Source organism: Corythoichthys intestinalis, chromosome 4 (genome assembly GCF_030265065.1).
Source record: "Corythoichthys intestinalis isolate RoL2023-P3 chromosome 4, ASM3026506v1, whole genome shotgun sequence".
NCBI classification, from domain to species: domain Eukaryota; kingdom Metazoa; phylum Chordata; class Actinopteri; order Syngnathiformes; family Syngnathidae; genus Corythoichthys; species Corythoichthys intestinalis.
In genome coordinates, this window is record NC_080398.1 from 459863 (window position 1) to 476476 (window position 16614).

General features: G+C 38.6%; 1 protein-coding gene across 1 annotated transcript; it reads left to right on the forward strand.

Annotated features, from left to right (window-relative positions):
• The first annotated feature begins 3659 nt into the window (after positions 1-3659).
• Positions 3660-15836, forward strand: LOC130915155 (sodium channel subunit beta-1-like). Its single transcript, XM_057834964.1, has 5 exons — positions 3660-3711; positions 7651-7817; positions 11936-12170; positions 14130-14289; positions 15755-15836. The coding sequence occupies exons 1-5, from the start codon at positions 3660-3662 to the stop codon at positions 15795-15797; spliced, it is 657 nt and encodes a 218-aa protein (XP_057690947.1). The 3' UTR covers positions 15798-15836.
• The last annotated feature ends 778 nt before the right edge of the window (positions 15837-16614 follow it).

Genomic DNA, 16614 nt, shown 5'->3' on the forward strand with positions numbered 1-16614 from the left:
AAGGATATGTGCTGTGGAAGACAGTGATGGGCAGACATTCCCCTCACACAAACACACTAACACAACAGGCCACGTACACATAAACCAACATTGCCTTGAGTTGTGAGTGCGTGTGTCCAAGGTTCTGATGTCACTCTAACTGGACTCCTCATTACAGCTCGCAGGGAATGAGAAGGTTAAAAGTGGCAAGGACCCCCCCACCAACAGTCCTCTGTCATCTAGTTGCATCACATGACAACAACCCTGACCCATAGTGTACCCAGTTTACATACACAGACACATACATGGTTGAACAGGTACAAGGCAAGGGCGTAGGTTTAGTCTCAACATTGGTAGGGACGATATAACATCATAACCTGCATGTACACTTTTTGCTGAAGACCGGACATTAACTCATTTGCTCCCAAAAACGTATAAATACATTCTATTTTTAATTGTTTTAGTATCCCAAAGACGTATTTGTACGTCTTTTACGTTGTTGTTTTTTTTTTTTCACAAGAGAGATCTCTGGGTTCTGATTCAGCTTAGCTCCAAAGCACAACACTGAATATCCATTTTAAAGCAATAAAACTGGTCACTGGAGCAGAGGTTGCGCTAGACATTTTCAATGTCTGTCATTTTGACTGACAGGGTCATAAAAATCCGGTCATAGTCTATTTTTACCCGTCACTTAAATTTTTAAAATGATTATGATGACATATTCAATAGTATTTAGTTTTCATTCATTTTTAATTAATATTGTAACGCTTTCTTGGCGGCGAAAAATTAGACACGGAAGTCATGGTATTTTTGTCCCTTTTTACTCTGCTTACCGCCAACAACTCCGCCCCCAAAGAAAAAGAGGCAACGATATAGACCCCAATCACCAACGTCACACAATGATCTTAATTGTGGTTGACAGCCCAAAATCTTCTAAATATATATTAAATGCATCTTACCAGATATAAAATGACTACTACATAGTCTGTGGTGATCGTTTGGTGCCCAGATTTCTTGTCGAATTACAGCAGTCCATCTCGCTCTCATCTTCGGGTCTCTCAGAATACGGTAGAACTTCAAGTCTCTCCGTCTGTCTTCTCTGTTACAGAAACCAAACGCCACACACGCCTTCACCATTTTGATTATTAATATTAACGAGCAGAAAAACACGCCGTAATAGGAGGCATGTACGTAGCGGTAATGTGTAAACATGACGAGCTGACACACAATATGGCGGCTCCAGTCAGGGGGGCGGAGTTGTGACGTCATGTGATTGGGGTCTATACACAGGCGGCAATCTTGTCAATCAATTGGATGACGCGCTGGCACACCGGGTGCACCAATAAGAACCTCGCGTTGATGTGTCAATCACGGTGCCGCTGCCAGACCCCGGTGACGCTACAATATTCTGACAGAAGAGCCAATGACGTCATGCATTAAGAGAGACAATAGCTAATTAATATGCTAACTCGCCACCCTGTGGTCTGGGGTGTGAATTGCAACCTTTCAAAATGACGGACGGACTCCAGTTTTTTCCGTCACCGTTTTAAAAAACCGGTCAACGACGGAAAATATCCGGTTAACGCGACCCCTGCACTGGAGGGCAGTAGCGCATTTGGTAAGACCCGCAATCCGATTCAACGGAACGAACGGTCAGGCCGCACCGCCAGGCTGCCGGCAGAAGACGACCGAATGGACGTCCAGGATAGGAGTGGGAACCTCTTGGTACCTAACGATACGATACGATTTGCGATACAAAGCTGCAAAGGTGCTTTTTTTGAGGTGCAAGATTGAGATTTTTAGAACCAAACACTCTAAGTGGGTCTGGCGTGCCACAAAAGATGCGCATGCTGAAAAGCACCTCATACCCACTGTGAAGTATGGGGGTGGGTCAGTGATCCTGTGGGGCTGTTATGCCTCCAAAGGCCCTGGGAACCTTGGTAGGGTGCATGGCATCATGAGTGCTTTGAAATACCAGGACATTTTAAATCAAAATCTGTTGCCCTCTACCTGAAAGCTGAAGATGGGTCGTCACTGGGTCTTTCAGCAAGACAATGACCCTAAACATATGGCCAAATCTACACAGAAATGGTTCACCAGACACAAAATCAAGCTCCTCCCATTGCCATCTCAGTCCCCAGACCTTGTTTTGTTGGCAAAAGGGGGTTGTACAAAGTATTAACACCAGGGGTGCTCATAATTGTGACACACATTGTTTGATGTCAAATAATTATTTCTTTATGTGGGATTTTTTCCCCACTGAATAAATGCACTTGTATTGAAGGTTGGATTTTTCTCTTTTTTTCCCTTAAGGTCCCATATTATTTGAATTAAAAAAATATATATATATTTGAAGCTAAAAAACACATCTTAACCAGGGGTGCCAATAATTATGGAGGGCACTGTAATGTAAATAGGGTTGCTTAAAAGCCTCACCCTAATTTGAGCATCCTGAAAAGTTGGAAGTGGTGTGTTTCTACCGTTCTTATGCAAACCTACGCACTTGGACTACAAGGCCTGTACATGTTGCATATTTATTTACTTTTGTCTGATGAGGTTATCACTTTTGCACATGTTGTATCTTCCACGTCAATCTTGCGTAAACCAAATTAGGCCTTCACTTACTGGCCATAAAAAAACAATAGTTTGTGTATTTTCAAGTGTAGCAGATCTTTTCAAAATAAATATTTTTTTCTTCAGAAAGTAGTGTATTTTTGAAAGAGTCATATGGTGCTTATTTCAAGCTCTTGAGAAAGAAAATTCTTTACTTTCTCAGCACACACATACAGAGAGTTAACTGAAAATAAGCATTTAATATCAATCACGAAGACCACCCAATATACCACGTATATTTTACTCCACAGGGGGGCTTTGTCGACGGGTGGTGGGATGAACTTTCATGCGGCGGTCCAACTGCCCTCAGCCAGGCTCTCCTATTTTAATGCATACACTGCAATAGCCTCCCCACACAATCGCATCACGGTGCTGGGTAATGGCCGCCAGCAGTGATAAGGCGTAATTGCAGCTCCGGCAAAAGGGGCCACCGTCATCCCCCTTGGACGCAGGGCAGTCCCCTGGACCATCCGTGCCCCCGTTAACCAGCCCTCTGCGAAAGGACGAAGGGATCTTGTGAAATCTTGTGTATGGGTGCAAAAATGGGCTAACACCAAATCGGAGTTTCATGAAAGGTGCTAAATAATTTACACAAAATGATGTAGAATTATCACTTCCCAGGTTCCCAACGGTTGAGTGTCAAGTCATTTGACACAAATAACAGTTCATTTGAGTCTCTTGAGCCGTGTGTGTTAATATGTGGGCCACGTAGTGACATTCTTCTACAATATCAAGAGGATATTCCAAAATATCCAAGTAGTTATGTGCACGTTGACATGCACTTGAAGGCCACCCCTCTATCTACTGTATTGGTATATTCTGTGAAGACAAGTGTTATGGAGACGTCGTATGGGGGTGCCGTCATCTCAAGTTCCCCACCGGCTTTCCGGATTATTCCCACCTTCTAAATATAACCTCCTTAAAGTGAGAGCAGCCAGCATCCCGGGAGACGACAAACAACTTGCTAAACAACTTTTAGTTTTTAATGCAATTTTTAGGGGACCAATTTTCAAAATAAAGCGTAGGTTTATGGAGGCTGGATGAACTACACGAGTGGAAGTTGTTTAATGGCTCTCGCACAAGTCCGGTGGCCTCTTCTTGTAGTCATCAGTCTTTTTGGTGAGTTTTCAAGTTACCGGTATTCTTTTTTTACATAGGAAGTAATAACAAATTGGAATTCAAATCAATGACTGCTAGGGTTGTTCCGATCATGTTTTTTTTGCTCCCGATCCGGATCGTTTCAGTTTAAGTATCTGCCGATATTTCCTGATCCGATTGTTTTTTGTTTTTTTTTTGCTCCCGATTCAATTCCAATCTTTCCTGATAATTTTTCCCGATCATATACATTTTGGCAATGCATTAAGAAAAAAATGAATAAAACTCGGACGGATATATACATTCAACATACAGTACATAAGTACTGTATTTGTTTATTATGACAATAAATCCTCAAGATGGCATTTACATTATTAACATTCTTTCTGTGGGAGGGATCCACGGATAGAAGGACTTGTAATTCTTAAAGGATAAATGTGACTTTGTATATTGTGACCAAATATTGCCACTAGTGTATTTGTTGAGCTTTCAGTAAATGATACTGCAGCCATTTAACGTCTGCCCAAATGCATGATGGGAAGTGCAACCATGACTGTGCGTAGGGTCACCAATTGATATATCTTCTCTGTGTTGGGAAAGAACATAGGGTGTTAAGAAATGATCAACGACTACCTTTCTTCCCCACATTGCATCCAACGTTATTTTTAATTGCTGAGAGAGGTATTGTAAGGCTTTAGCCACATAAAAATGGCTCCAAAGGCTGTCAAAATTCTCTCTACTCAATATACGCTGCCTTTTAGCGCTATCTATAGGTAAAACGGCGTCTTTATAGATTGAACGCGTCAATGTGTGAGTGGGTCGTGCAGCGCATGCGTTAATTATTTAACGTGATTAATTTTTAAAAAATTAAAAAATTTGATAGCCCTACTTTAAGCCAAAACTACTCTGGATGAGTGTAAGACATTTTGTCTGTAACGTTAAATACAATTAGAAAACGATTTAAAAAAAAAAAAAAAAAAAAAAATTTAAAAAGGCATCTCCGATATTTTTTTGCCGATCCCGAGACTTTGAAAATGACGTGATCGAACCCGATCACATCTTTAGTGACTGCCATTGCTGGTAATTGATGTTCCATCTATGTGGATTCAAACACTGCCAAACACTGATCGGACGTCTAGCCAGTGAAAATTGATTTAAATTTACAGCAGTGGGATGAAAAGAGCCACAAGCGGCTCTGGAGTCACAGGTTGCAGACCCCTGATTGGATGTCTGTCATCCTCAATGGCACTGAAAGAGTTGATTCTTGTTTCTAACGCTTATACAGTAGTATGAAAAAGTATCTGAAGATTTGGGAATTTCTCACATTTCTGCATAAAATCACCATCAAATGTGATCTGATCTATGTCAAAATCACACAGATAATTATAGGTTTTCATATTTTAATGAGGATAGTATGCAAACAATGACAGAAGTGGGTAAAAATAAGTAAGTGAACCATCACATTTGATATTTTGTGGCCCCCCCCCTTTGGCAGTAACAACTTCAACCAGACGCTTCCTGTAGCTGCAGATCAGTGTGGCACATCAATCAGGACTAATCTTGGCCCATTGTTGTCTACAAAAATGCTGTAGTTCAGTCAGATTCCTGGGATGTCTGGCACGAATCACTGTATTTAGGTCATTTCACAGCAACTCAATGGGGTTCAAGTCTGGACTTTGACTTGGCCACTCCAGAACGTGTATTTTGTTCTTCTGAGACCATTCTGAAGTTGATTTACTTCTGTGTTTTGGATCATTGTCTTGTTGCAGCATCCATCCTCTTTTTAGCTTCAACTGTCCGACAGACAGCCTCAGGTTTTCCTGTAAAACATCCTGATAAACTTTTGAATTCATTCTTCCATTAATGATTGCAAGTTGTCCAGGCCCCGAGGTAGCACAACAGCCCAAAATCATGATGCTCCCTCCACCATGCTTCACAGTGGGGATGAGGTGTTGATGTTGGTGAGCTGTTCCATTTTTCCTCCACACATGACGTAGAGTGTTACTCCAAACATTTCAACTTTGGTTTCATCAGTTCGCAAAACTTTTTGCCAAAATTTCTGTGGCGTGTCCAAGTGCCTTTTCTGCAAATACTAAATGAACAACAATGTTGTTGTTTTTTAGACAGCAGTGGCTTCCTCCGTGGAGTCCTCCCATGAACACCATTCTTGGCCATATTTTTACATATAGTTGATGTGTGCACAGAGCCATTGGACTGCGCCAGTGATTTCTGTAAGTCTTTAGCAGACACTCTAGGGTTCTGTTTTACCTCTCTGAGTATTCTGCGCTGAACTCTTGGCGTCATCTTTGGGAGAGAAGCAACAGTGATAAACTCTCTCCATTTGTAGACTTCTCTGACTGTCGATTGATGAGCATCTAGACTTTTAGAGATGGTTTTGAATCTTTTCCCAGCTTTATACAAATCAACAATCCTTGATCACAGGTCTTCAGACAGCTCTTTTGACCGAGCCATGATGCACATCAGACAAAGCTTCTCATCAAGACAATTCTTACTAGGTGTGTGTTTTATAGTGGGTAGGGCAGCTTTCAACCAATCATCAGTGATTGGGCACACACCTGACTTAAAATGTTTGGTAAAAATTAGGGGTGTCTAACGATTAAAAATTTTAATCGAGTCAATTACAGCTTAAAAATTAATTAATCGTAATTAATCCCAATTAATCGCAATTCAAACCATCTATAAAATATGCCATATTTTTCCGTAAATTATTGTTTGAATGGAAAGATAAGACACAAGATGGATATATACATTCAACATACGGTACATAAGTGTTTATTATAGCAATAAATCAACAAGATGGCATTACCATTATTAACATTCTGTTAAAGGGATTCATGGATAGAAAGACTTGTAGTTCTTAAAAGATAAATGTTAGAACAAGTTAGAGAAATTTTATATTAAAACCCCTCTCAATGTTTTCGTTTCAATAAAATTTGTAAAATTTTCAATCAAAAAATAAACTAGTAGCCCGCCATTGTTGATGCCAACAATTACTTACAGAATGCTCATGGGTGCTGAAGCCTATAAAATCAGTCGCACCCAAGCGCCAAGCGCCAGCAGAGGGCGACAAAACTCCGAAAAACACAACAAGTACACATTTCACTGTGCTGTCATTTTAATCTGAGCGGAGCATGTGCGTTAATTGCGTCAAATATTTTAACGTGATTAATTTAAAAAATTAATTACTGCCCGTTAACGTGATAATTTTGACAGCCCTCGGAAAAATTGGTTTCAATTGCTCTTTAAGTCTCTTTAGGCAGAGGGTTCACGTACTTATTTTACCCCCTTCTGTTGTTGTTTGCATACTATCCTCATTAGAATACGGAAACCTATAAATGTTTGGGTGGTTCTTGTTAAAGCTGACACAGTTTTTTCATCTGTGTGATTTTGACAAAGATCAGATCACATTTGTCGGTGATTATGCAAAAATGTGAGAAATTCCAAAAGGTTCAGATACTTTTTCATACCACTGTACGGTAGTAGTAGTTGTAGTAGTTTTATTCTTTATTTAACCATATCAAGTCATTGAACTTATTTGGATTTTTAAATAAATCTTAATATAATATATTGTTAAAATTTATTTGATTGACCTTTTAAAATATATTATTTTAATTATATTTTACAGTGTATATCACATTTTTTGAATTACAGAAAAGTGTATCTACATCTAATCGTTGTATTTTTCTTCATTAGTTCCTAAAATAAAGTGGTTTGTTTTCATATCGCATTTCTTATTTAACAAAAGTAAGATTTGAATTATTTGATAAGAACATTTGTTGGGTTAAAATGTTTCAGCTTATTTTATTTAAAAACCCTTATGAAGACAAACGGCTCTGAAGATGAATGAATGAATATGTCTCTCCTATTTTTAATTATTCAGAATCATCTTTGTTTCTACTTTTGAATTTTTTTAGTGCTGTATTTTTGTTTTCTTTTTTGCAGTGTGTGAGTGTATGGGAGGCTGCGCCGAAGTGGACTCAAAGACGGAGGCCGTGCGGGGCGAGGCTTTCGTGTTGGGCTGCATTTCCTGTAAGAGACGAGAGGAAGTATCAGCCATCACCACCCTGGACTGGCACTTCAAACCTCAAAGAGAGGAAAACTACACACACGTGAGCTCGCAGCTGACAATTTTGTATCGCAGGGGTGGAGCTTAGGGGGGGGTGCGGCATCTTGCTTGTTTGGGCAAGGAGAGGGTCAAACAGAAAGGTAAGATTATGTGCGGAGCTCTCATTTACAGTAGTCTTTAACTGTTAATATATCTAAACACACATACAAACAACGCCGCTCTGGGGCCTCTAGAGCAGTAGTCCCCAACCTTTTTTGCACCACGGACCGGTGTGATTTGGGTCTTTTTTTCACGGACCGGTGTTTTCAAAAAGTCAAAGTCCAGACCTGAATCCAATCGAGAATCTGTGGAAAGAGCTGAAGACTGCTGTTCACAAACACTCTCCATCCAACCTCACTGAGCTCAAGCTGTTTTGCAAGGAAGAATGGGCAAGAATGTCAGTCTCTCGATGTGCAAAACTGATAGAAACATACCCCAAGCGACTTGCAGCTGTAATTGGAGCAAAAGGTGGCGCTACAAAGTATTAACGCAAGGGGGCCGAATAATATTGCACGCCCCACTTTTCAGTTTTTTATTTGTTAAAAAAGTTTAAATTATCCAATAAATTTTGTTCCACTTCACGATTGTGTCCCACTTGTTGTTGATTCTTGACAAAAAATTAAAAATTTATATCTTTATGTTTGAAGCCTGAAATGTGGCGAAAGGTTGCAAGGTTCAAGGGGGCCGAATACTTTTGCAAGGCACTGTATGTACTGTATGTTGAATGTATATATTCGTCCGAGTTTTATTCATTTTTTTCTTAATGCATTGCCAAAATGTATATGATCGGGAAAAATTATCGGGAATGACTGGAATTGAACCGGAAGCAAAAAAAAACAAACAATCGGATCGGGAAATATCGGGATCGGCAGATACTCAAACTAAAACGATCGGGATGGGATCGGGAGCAAAAAAACATGATCGGAACAACCCTAGTCATCGTCATTTGCGATCTCTACAAGCTGATCCTCCTGTTGCACAGACATGCTCGAATCACTCGGTTTATTCACAAACGGGTCACGAATCCACTTCTTCGCAGTTCTGGGTCTTCGAGGTTGTAGGCTCATCTTCTGGCTCGTCAGGTACCCTTTTTCGTCGTAAAAAAATTCTCCAAAGAGTCTGTTTTCCAGTCATTTTCGCTAGTGTGATGGAACAAATGTGCTGCGCCCGGAGCTTAGTCAGACATTGTTATGGAGGACAAGGGCACATAGATATATTATGTATACAAAACAAGATGTACTGCTTGCAGTCCAATCAATGGATTTCTATGACAACATTCTAATCTATACTGTAGTATTATATCTAGAGTAGACAGGGATATTAATGTGTTAAGCAGGGCACAGGCCAAAGTTAATTCGGCCGGAATGCGGTCCTTAATAAAATATTATTTCTGTGCGGCCCGGTAGCAAATGCGCCACGGACCGGTACTGGTTCGCGGACCGGCGGATGGTCCCCAACCTTTTTTGCACCATGGACCGGTGTAATGTGGGACATTTTTTCACAGACCGGCAATGTGTAGCAGAAAATGACAGTAAATATAAAATAACACGTAGAGGCTAAAAACGAATATTAAGGGGAGGGAAGATGTCACTCACCATATACTGAATTAACCGTTTTTTTAAACAGTGGCCTCGCTGAAAACTTGTCGGCAAATATCGTGGTCGCAAGCATAATGACTTCAATCCAATCGTGAAAGGTTTCTTAGCTTTAGCAATATGGTTTGCCACGAGGTATAATGCTCTCAGTGCATTCACCTTTGTTGCCTTGTTTGCTAGCTTTTAGCCACAAATTACGCAGAATGGACTTGGTTGTAGGCTCCTCTTCTGGCTCAGCAGGTGGCCTTTTCCCTGGTAAAAAGCTGTCCAAAGACGTTGCCACCCGCAGCACATAGTCAACAGCAGCTAAAGTTACTGTTTACATTGACTGGCGCTGGGCTGCTATACAGTAGGTGTGCAAACACCCTAGTAATTGCGGCCAACCACTAGATGGCGGCCTATACGAATCTTTACTCGAATTAGTCTAAAGCAGGGGTCCCCAACTACGGCCGCGGGCCGGATACGGACCCCCTCTACATTTGGTCCGGCCTCCTGAACAAATTTTTTTTCCCCCCATTATTTCCTGGCTTTTTTCTGTGAAGAACCCAGAGAGGGTTATTTGGTTATTATCTATTTATTAGGGCTGTCAAAATTATCACGTTAACGGGCGGTAATTAATTTTTTAAATTAATCACATTAAAATATTTGACGCAATTGACACACATGCCCGTTCAAATAGATTTAAATGACAGTACAATGTAATGGCCACTTGCTACTTGTGTTTTTTGTCTCCCTCTGCTGACGCTTTGGTGCGACTGATTTTATGGGTTTAAGCATCATGAAAATTGTGTAATTATTGACATCAACAATGGCGAGCTGCTAGTTTATTTTATGATTGAAAATTATTACAAATTTGATTAAAACGAAAACATTAAGAGGGGTTTTAATATAAAATTTCTATAACTTGTACTAACATTTATCTTTTAAGAACCAAAAGTCTTTCTATACATGGATCGCTTTAACAGAATGTTAATGTTAATGCCATCTTGTTGATTTTTTGTTATAATAAACAAATACAGTACTTATGTACAGTATGTTGAATGTATATATCCGTCTTGTGTCTTCTTTCCATTCCAACAATAATTTACAGAAAAATATGGCATATTTTATAGATGGTTTGAATGGCGATTAATTGCGATTAATGAATTTTTAAGCTGTGATTAACTCGATTAAAAATTTTAATCGTTTGACAGCGCTAGTATTTATTATATCATATCATATTATATTATATTATATTATATTATATTATATTATATTATATTATATTATATTATATTTTGGGCTGTCAAATGATTAAAATTTCTAATCGAATTAATCACAGCGTAAAAATTAATCGTAATTAATCGCATTTAAAACCACCTATAAAATATGCGATATTTTTCTGTAAATTATTGTTGGAATGGAAAGATAAGACACAAGACGGATATATATTCAACATACTGTACATAAGTACTGTATTTTTTTATTATAACAACAAATCAACAAGATGGCATTAACATTAACATTCTGTTAAAGCGATCCATGAATAGAAAGACTTGTAGTCCTTAAAAGATAAATGTTAGTACAAGTTATGGAAATTTTATATTAAAACCCCTCTTAATGTTTTCGTTTTAATAAAATTTGTAAAATTTTCAAACAAAAAATAAACCTGTAGCTCGCCATTGTTGATGTCAATAATTACACAATGCTCATGGTGCTGAAACCCATAAAATCAGTCGCACCCAAGCGCCAGCAGAGGGTGACAAAACACTAAAAAACACAAGTAACAAATGGACATGACACTGTGCTGTCATTTTAATCTGTTTGAGCGGGGCATGTGCGTTAAATGCGTTAAATAATTTAACGTGATTAATTCAAAAGATTAAATACCGCCCGTTAACGCGATAATTTTGACAGCCCTATATATTATATTATATTATATTTATAGTATATTATTATTATTATTATTATTTGTTCCGTGAAGAATTTAGAAAGGGTTATTTGATTGTGGCTTTCTGAAAAACAAATTTTTACATTTAGGCACTCCTGCAATCGTCACACTTTTTCTGTTACAAACTGACCCGGCCCCTCATCAGAAAAGGAAAAAGTTATGTGGCCCTCACAGGAAAAAGTTTGGGGACCCCTGGTCTATGGAGTAGATTGATGTGTCAAGAGCGACAGGACAGATTGCAGTCGTTAATAAATTATATATTTCTCTACGGCCCGGTAGCAAATGTGCACTAGAGGGCCCGGTTTGTGGGCGTGGCTTGGCAAGGGGAGTGTCAAATGGAGAGGTAAGATGGTGCTGGAATCTAATGTTTAAGTGTTTAAATATCTTGAATTTCTCCCTGCTCGTCTGGTTGTCTGAGACAATCCTCTTGAAGGGCCTACAAAAGTGTGGAGGGGCCTGTGAATAATTATCCTCTAGGACCCCAACTCGCCACACATTCACCTCGGGTGCCGCATTTTTCTCATCGCACCAGTGCCCTGTTCACATTTGTTCCGCCACTGCTCTGAGTGACACTAAATACCAAACTTCTTTCTCTAGATCTTTCACTATGAGCACCCCACTGCTGAAGTTTTGGACGAGGCCTTCATGGGTCGTCTGGACTGGCTGGGTACTCTTGGCGAGGACGTCCAGGCGGGCACTGTCGCCATGCACAACATTAGCTATGACGACGCCGGCACATACCGCTGCACCTTTACCCGAACCCTCCTCCTGGCAGGCTTCCGGCAACATGTCACTGTCGAAAAAGAGGTGGAGCTCAGTGTGGTGGACGTTGGTGAGAATCAGTTATTCGTTTTACTGATTTTTACGTTCACAAGACGTCTGAAGTTAAGATTTGTGGAGGAGAAACGAGTTTTAAGGTAAAGACAAAACCTTGTAGTATAAATAACCTTCATGTGAAAGACAGTTGGAAGTTTAGTATTCTTTAGATATATATGAACTGCAAATTTCTTAGGCTTCTGAGAATGGAGAAAATAATGTTTACACACAAAAAATGACACGAGTGCAGCCATTTTCTGCTCTCCATCACTGAGTGCTTTTAAACGAAGCTAAAAGCTAATAATAGCTAAGCATAAGGTGACAGTCATAGACAGAAAGGAGAGAAGAGAGGAGCTGCCTGTAATTTTTTATTTGTGTCACTCTAAACAGCTGTCTGGATATTGTTATCAGAAATTGTTCAGATTTTAATGAGATTTAGATTTAATACAATACTAATACTATATAATGAAATACAGTGATCCCGCGTTTTATGCAATTAATGGGGATCAGAACCCGCCGCAATAAGTGAAAAACCGCGAAGTAGCGCTCCCTGCCTACAATTTAAAAAAAAATTTTTTTTTTGTGTTCAATGTATTTATTCAGATTTTGCATTGGAAAGAGATACATATAAGACATGTTTTTTCACATTTTTTCCCCAAATTATAATTTTTTTTTTTTTTTTTAATGTATATAAATATTTTAATAAATGGTCATAGACTTCATAATGTACTGATGGGACACGGGGCGCCGGGCCGATAAATAGGGAGCCTGCATTGTTGGCGAGGCCGTCAAAGCTAACTGAGTGGAATCACAGACAGAGCTTTTTTTCGTTGAAAATTCTTTTGAATAAATGCTTAAATCCCTGAATTCTTGATAGAGATGGACGTAAAACAGTCTCGATTCTTGGTTAAAAGCAAAAAAATTTTTACGTATTTTACGTAAATATGTCGAAGAACAATGCTAGTCTGTTAGTGAATGTAGCTAGCAGCCGCCTGATGTAAACAGTGCTTTTCTGGTGAAAATTCTTGTTAATAAATGCTTAAATCCCCAAATTCTTTATAGATTTGGACGTAAAACAGTCTCGATTCTTGGTTAAAAGCAAAAAAAAAAAAACTGTGCAGTTTGCGTTTATTTTACGTCAATATGTCGAAGTACAATGCTATCCGGTGGAAATTCTTGTGAATAAATGCTTAAATCTCTGAATTCTTTATAGATTTGGATGTAAAACAGTCTCTATTCTTGATTAAAAGGAAAAATATATGCAGTTCGCTTTTATTTTACGTAAATAGTGCGAACAATGATGCCAATGCAGTAGCGGCTAATTTCTCCCATTGATTTTTTTCACAACGTTTCAAAATGCATGCATGGTACGAAGTATATAATAATTACCTAGAATCCTCGAACAAAGCACTCCTGAGACTATCCTTCCTGTGTGTATGCGGTGCAGCTTTTGTACTTTTTCAACAGAAATCTGGCATTAGATTGCTGCGTGCGTGTTTGTGAATAGCACCTCTTGATGTGGGTGGCACCCTACTTAAATGCGAGGCGCAGTGCATGACCGATCTGAGCCGTCAATACCTTATGAAGTCGATGAAATGGTTTTGAAGCACTTGAAATGTATTAATTATGATAAGTTTTTAACATGTTTCTGTCCCACCGAATTATTTTTAAACAAGAATAAAGTAGAAAAATGCTTGTCTTTTTTGAATGCTTCATTGAGTGAGTCCACTCAAATCTGCTCGAGCTGCTCACTTACATACAATGAGTGTGCATAGTGTAAGCATTTTTGCTACTATACTTGCAGGAAAGTTAAATACACTAAATATTTTTTATCTTTACCACCACTACCTACTTTCCAAATATTGCGTAGGTGTGTTTTAGGTACCCTAAATACGCCTATATTTTCCAGTGAGATACAGCCACTCCAAAATAATCTTTAGGTTATTTTGTTGAACGGTCGTGTTCTTTTTTTAAGCCAACCGTGAGCTGGCGGCGGTGGTGTCGGAGATGATCATGTACGCACTGATCGTGCTGCTGCAGCTGTGGCTCATTGTCGTGGTGGTCTACTGCTACAAGAAGGTGTCCGAAGATATGGACGCCCGCGAGGCTCGCAGAGCGCTCAAAGAGCACAGAGAGTATGTCCAATTGGTTCAATCGTACTTGCTGTGGTGGATTGGAAAGCAGTGTTGTTTTCGTCAACGATGACTATAATGAAAATATTTCCTCAATGAACAGTTTTTCATGACGATGAGGAGATGATAACAAGCTAAAAAAATGTTTTGGGAGAATTAAACATAATGAAACTAATGCTATTTTTCATCTGACGAGACGAGAACGAGACAAAAATGTGCAATCATTTCCATCACGTGTTCACAATGTGTGACATTTTATGTGTAGTTAGCCTGCATCGTAGCAGCGTCCGGTTGTGTCACTCATGTGACATGCTGCGCCCCCTGCTCACGAGTGTGTCCTCTCCGGTCTCCAAGCCTGAGTTGATTTGTCTTTGTATCTTGGCCAGAAAGACTATGCGATGTTGCTTTAGCCTTTAAATGTCTATGCTGAATGATCATCACACACTAAATGTAACTCATAGCATTAGCATAGCATTCACGCTAGCATTACGCTAAGTCTATTTATTTATTTTTTTTCATCACAAAATCTTTTTGCTCATAGACCAGAGTTATTTTTCGGAATTTGTTAACTTATTGGCTGCCATTGATGGAGATACACGTCCAATTCATCACGACTGGGAGGGCTAGCAGTGATTATATATTGGATGTCAACCACTGTCCATGGCAGCCAATGAGTTAAATGCAAGAATGATGAGAAATTTATGAGAATTAATCATTTGTTAAAAAATGAGTAGAAATTTGATGAGAACCATTTGGAATTTTGCAATTTTTTTGCCACTTCCTGTAAGAGTAGTGAGTGAAATATGTATGTATTTAGTTAAACCTTTTGAAACCACCTCATCCTTTTCTGAGTATTGATTGTCATTTAAAAATGAAAATATCTTAATGTGTCTTAATTTGAAAAAAATGGAGTCAGCATGTTACAGGATTAGGTCTTAAAAACAAAACTGCAGGTGATATTCTATAGCATTTAAGATAGTGGATTTTTGCCATGCAAATTAGCCAATTATTGTAAATATTAGCATTGCATAGCATTTAAGCTAACAGATGTTTGCTTTGCATTTTAGCATATTGCAGCAATGCAATAATTGGCCTAACTAGCAAAAGTCCACTAGCTTAAATGTTATATAATGCTGATCTTTACCAGATATTTAAATTTATTTTATTTCTGTTAATTAAATTAAATTACAAGAATAAGTCATAAATTGGAATATTACGAGAACATGTCGTACTTTTTATGAGCGAGTTAAATTTTCTGTCAAAATTTGACAAAAACTGCTTTAAATATTACGAGAATAAGTGCCAATTAGCATGTTTTCTCATTTTAACTATTCTACTAATCTAGATGCCGGTGCGTTAGTCATTTTAGGCAAATCAATAATGCATTTACTTTATTTGTTTGTTTATTTTCTTTAAATTGTGACAGGTAGCAACACGATAAACATGTTTTTTCTGTTTGTGTTTGCAGACTGCTGGACTGTGACGGCGTCAGTTTAGAAGAAGGCAAATAAAATTACAATATGATAAAGCTGTAGCCTTGGAATGATGGCTGCAGATTTCCCAGTTCAAATGAATTGGACACTTTTTCTTCTTTTTAGTGTAAATAAATAAAAATAATAAGATTTTTATTAAAATACTAAAAGATAACAGTATTTTTTTTCCTATTTCATTTAAAAAAATACATTTTTACTGTTTTACAAGATAATTTTGCTATTGAGTCATTGGCTGATAGATGTCCAATCCATGTCAACTGATAGGGTTCGCAGCCCCATTTCAACTGAGTTGGACGTCAAACCCATTTCAATTCATAATAGAAGGTGAAAAGAGCCACATGATTGGACGTCTATCACCGTCGATGGCACGAAAAAGTTAAGAAGCTCAAAAATGAAGGATTTGGATTGAATTTTTCAGATCAACAACGTCTGCAAATGAGTTCCTAATACCGACGAGGACTGCAAAACGTGGGATCAAGGACACTTTGAGGTTGCAGTGGCTCTGGCACAGTGAAGACATTGTTCTGCTGTCATTTTACACTGGTCTTAATTATACGGGCAGGTCGGAATGGGTTCATCATGTAAAATATATCAGCAAATGCTTTGATTAAACGTGTTGACAGCTTGCTATAGGAGGGGTTTCGGACCTGGAGGGAGGATATATATTTTTTTTATGTTGAGTTAAATCTTGTCCCATAACAAGAGGACAACCAAAGGCATCAGATAGGTAAGTTTGTCCTAAAATTTACTAGCATTATCTTCTTTTAAAATTAAGACAATGTGCACAGTTTTAGCCTTTAAACATTGTAGGGTGATAAAAATGATGTGATAAAAT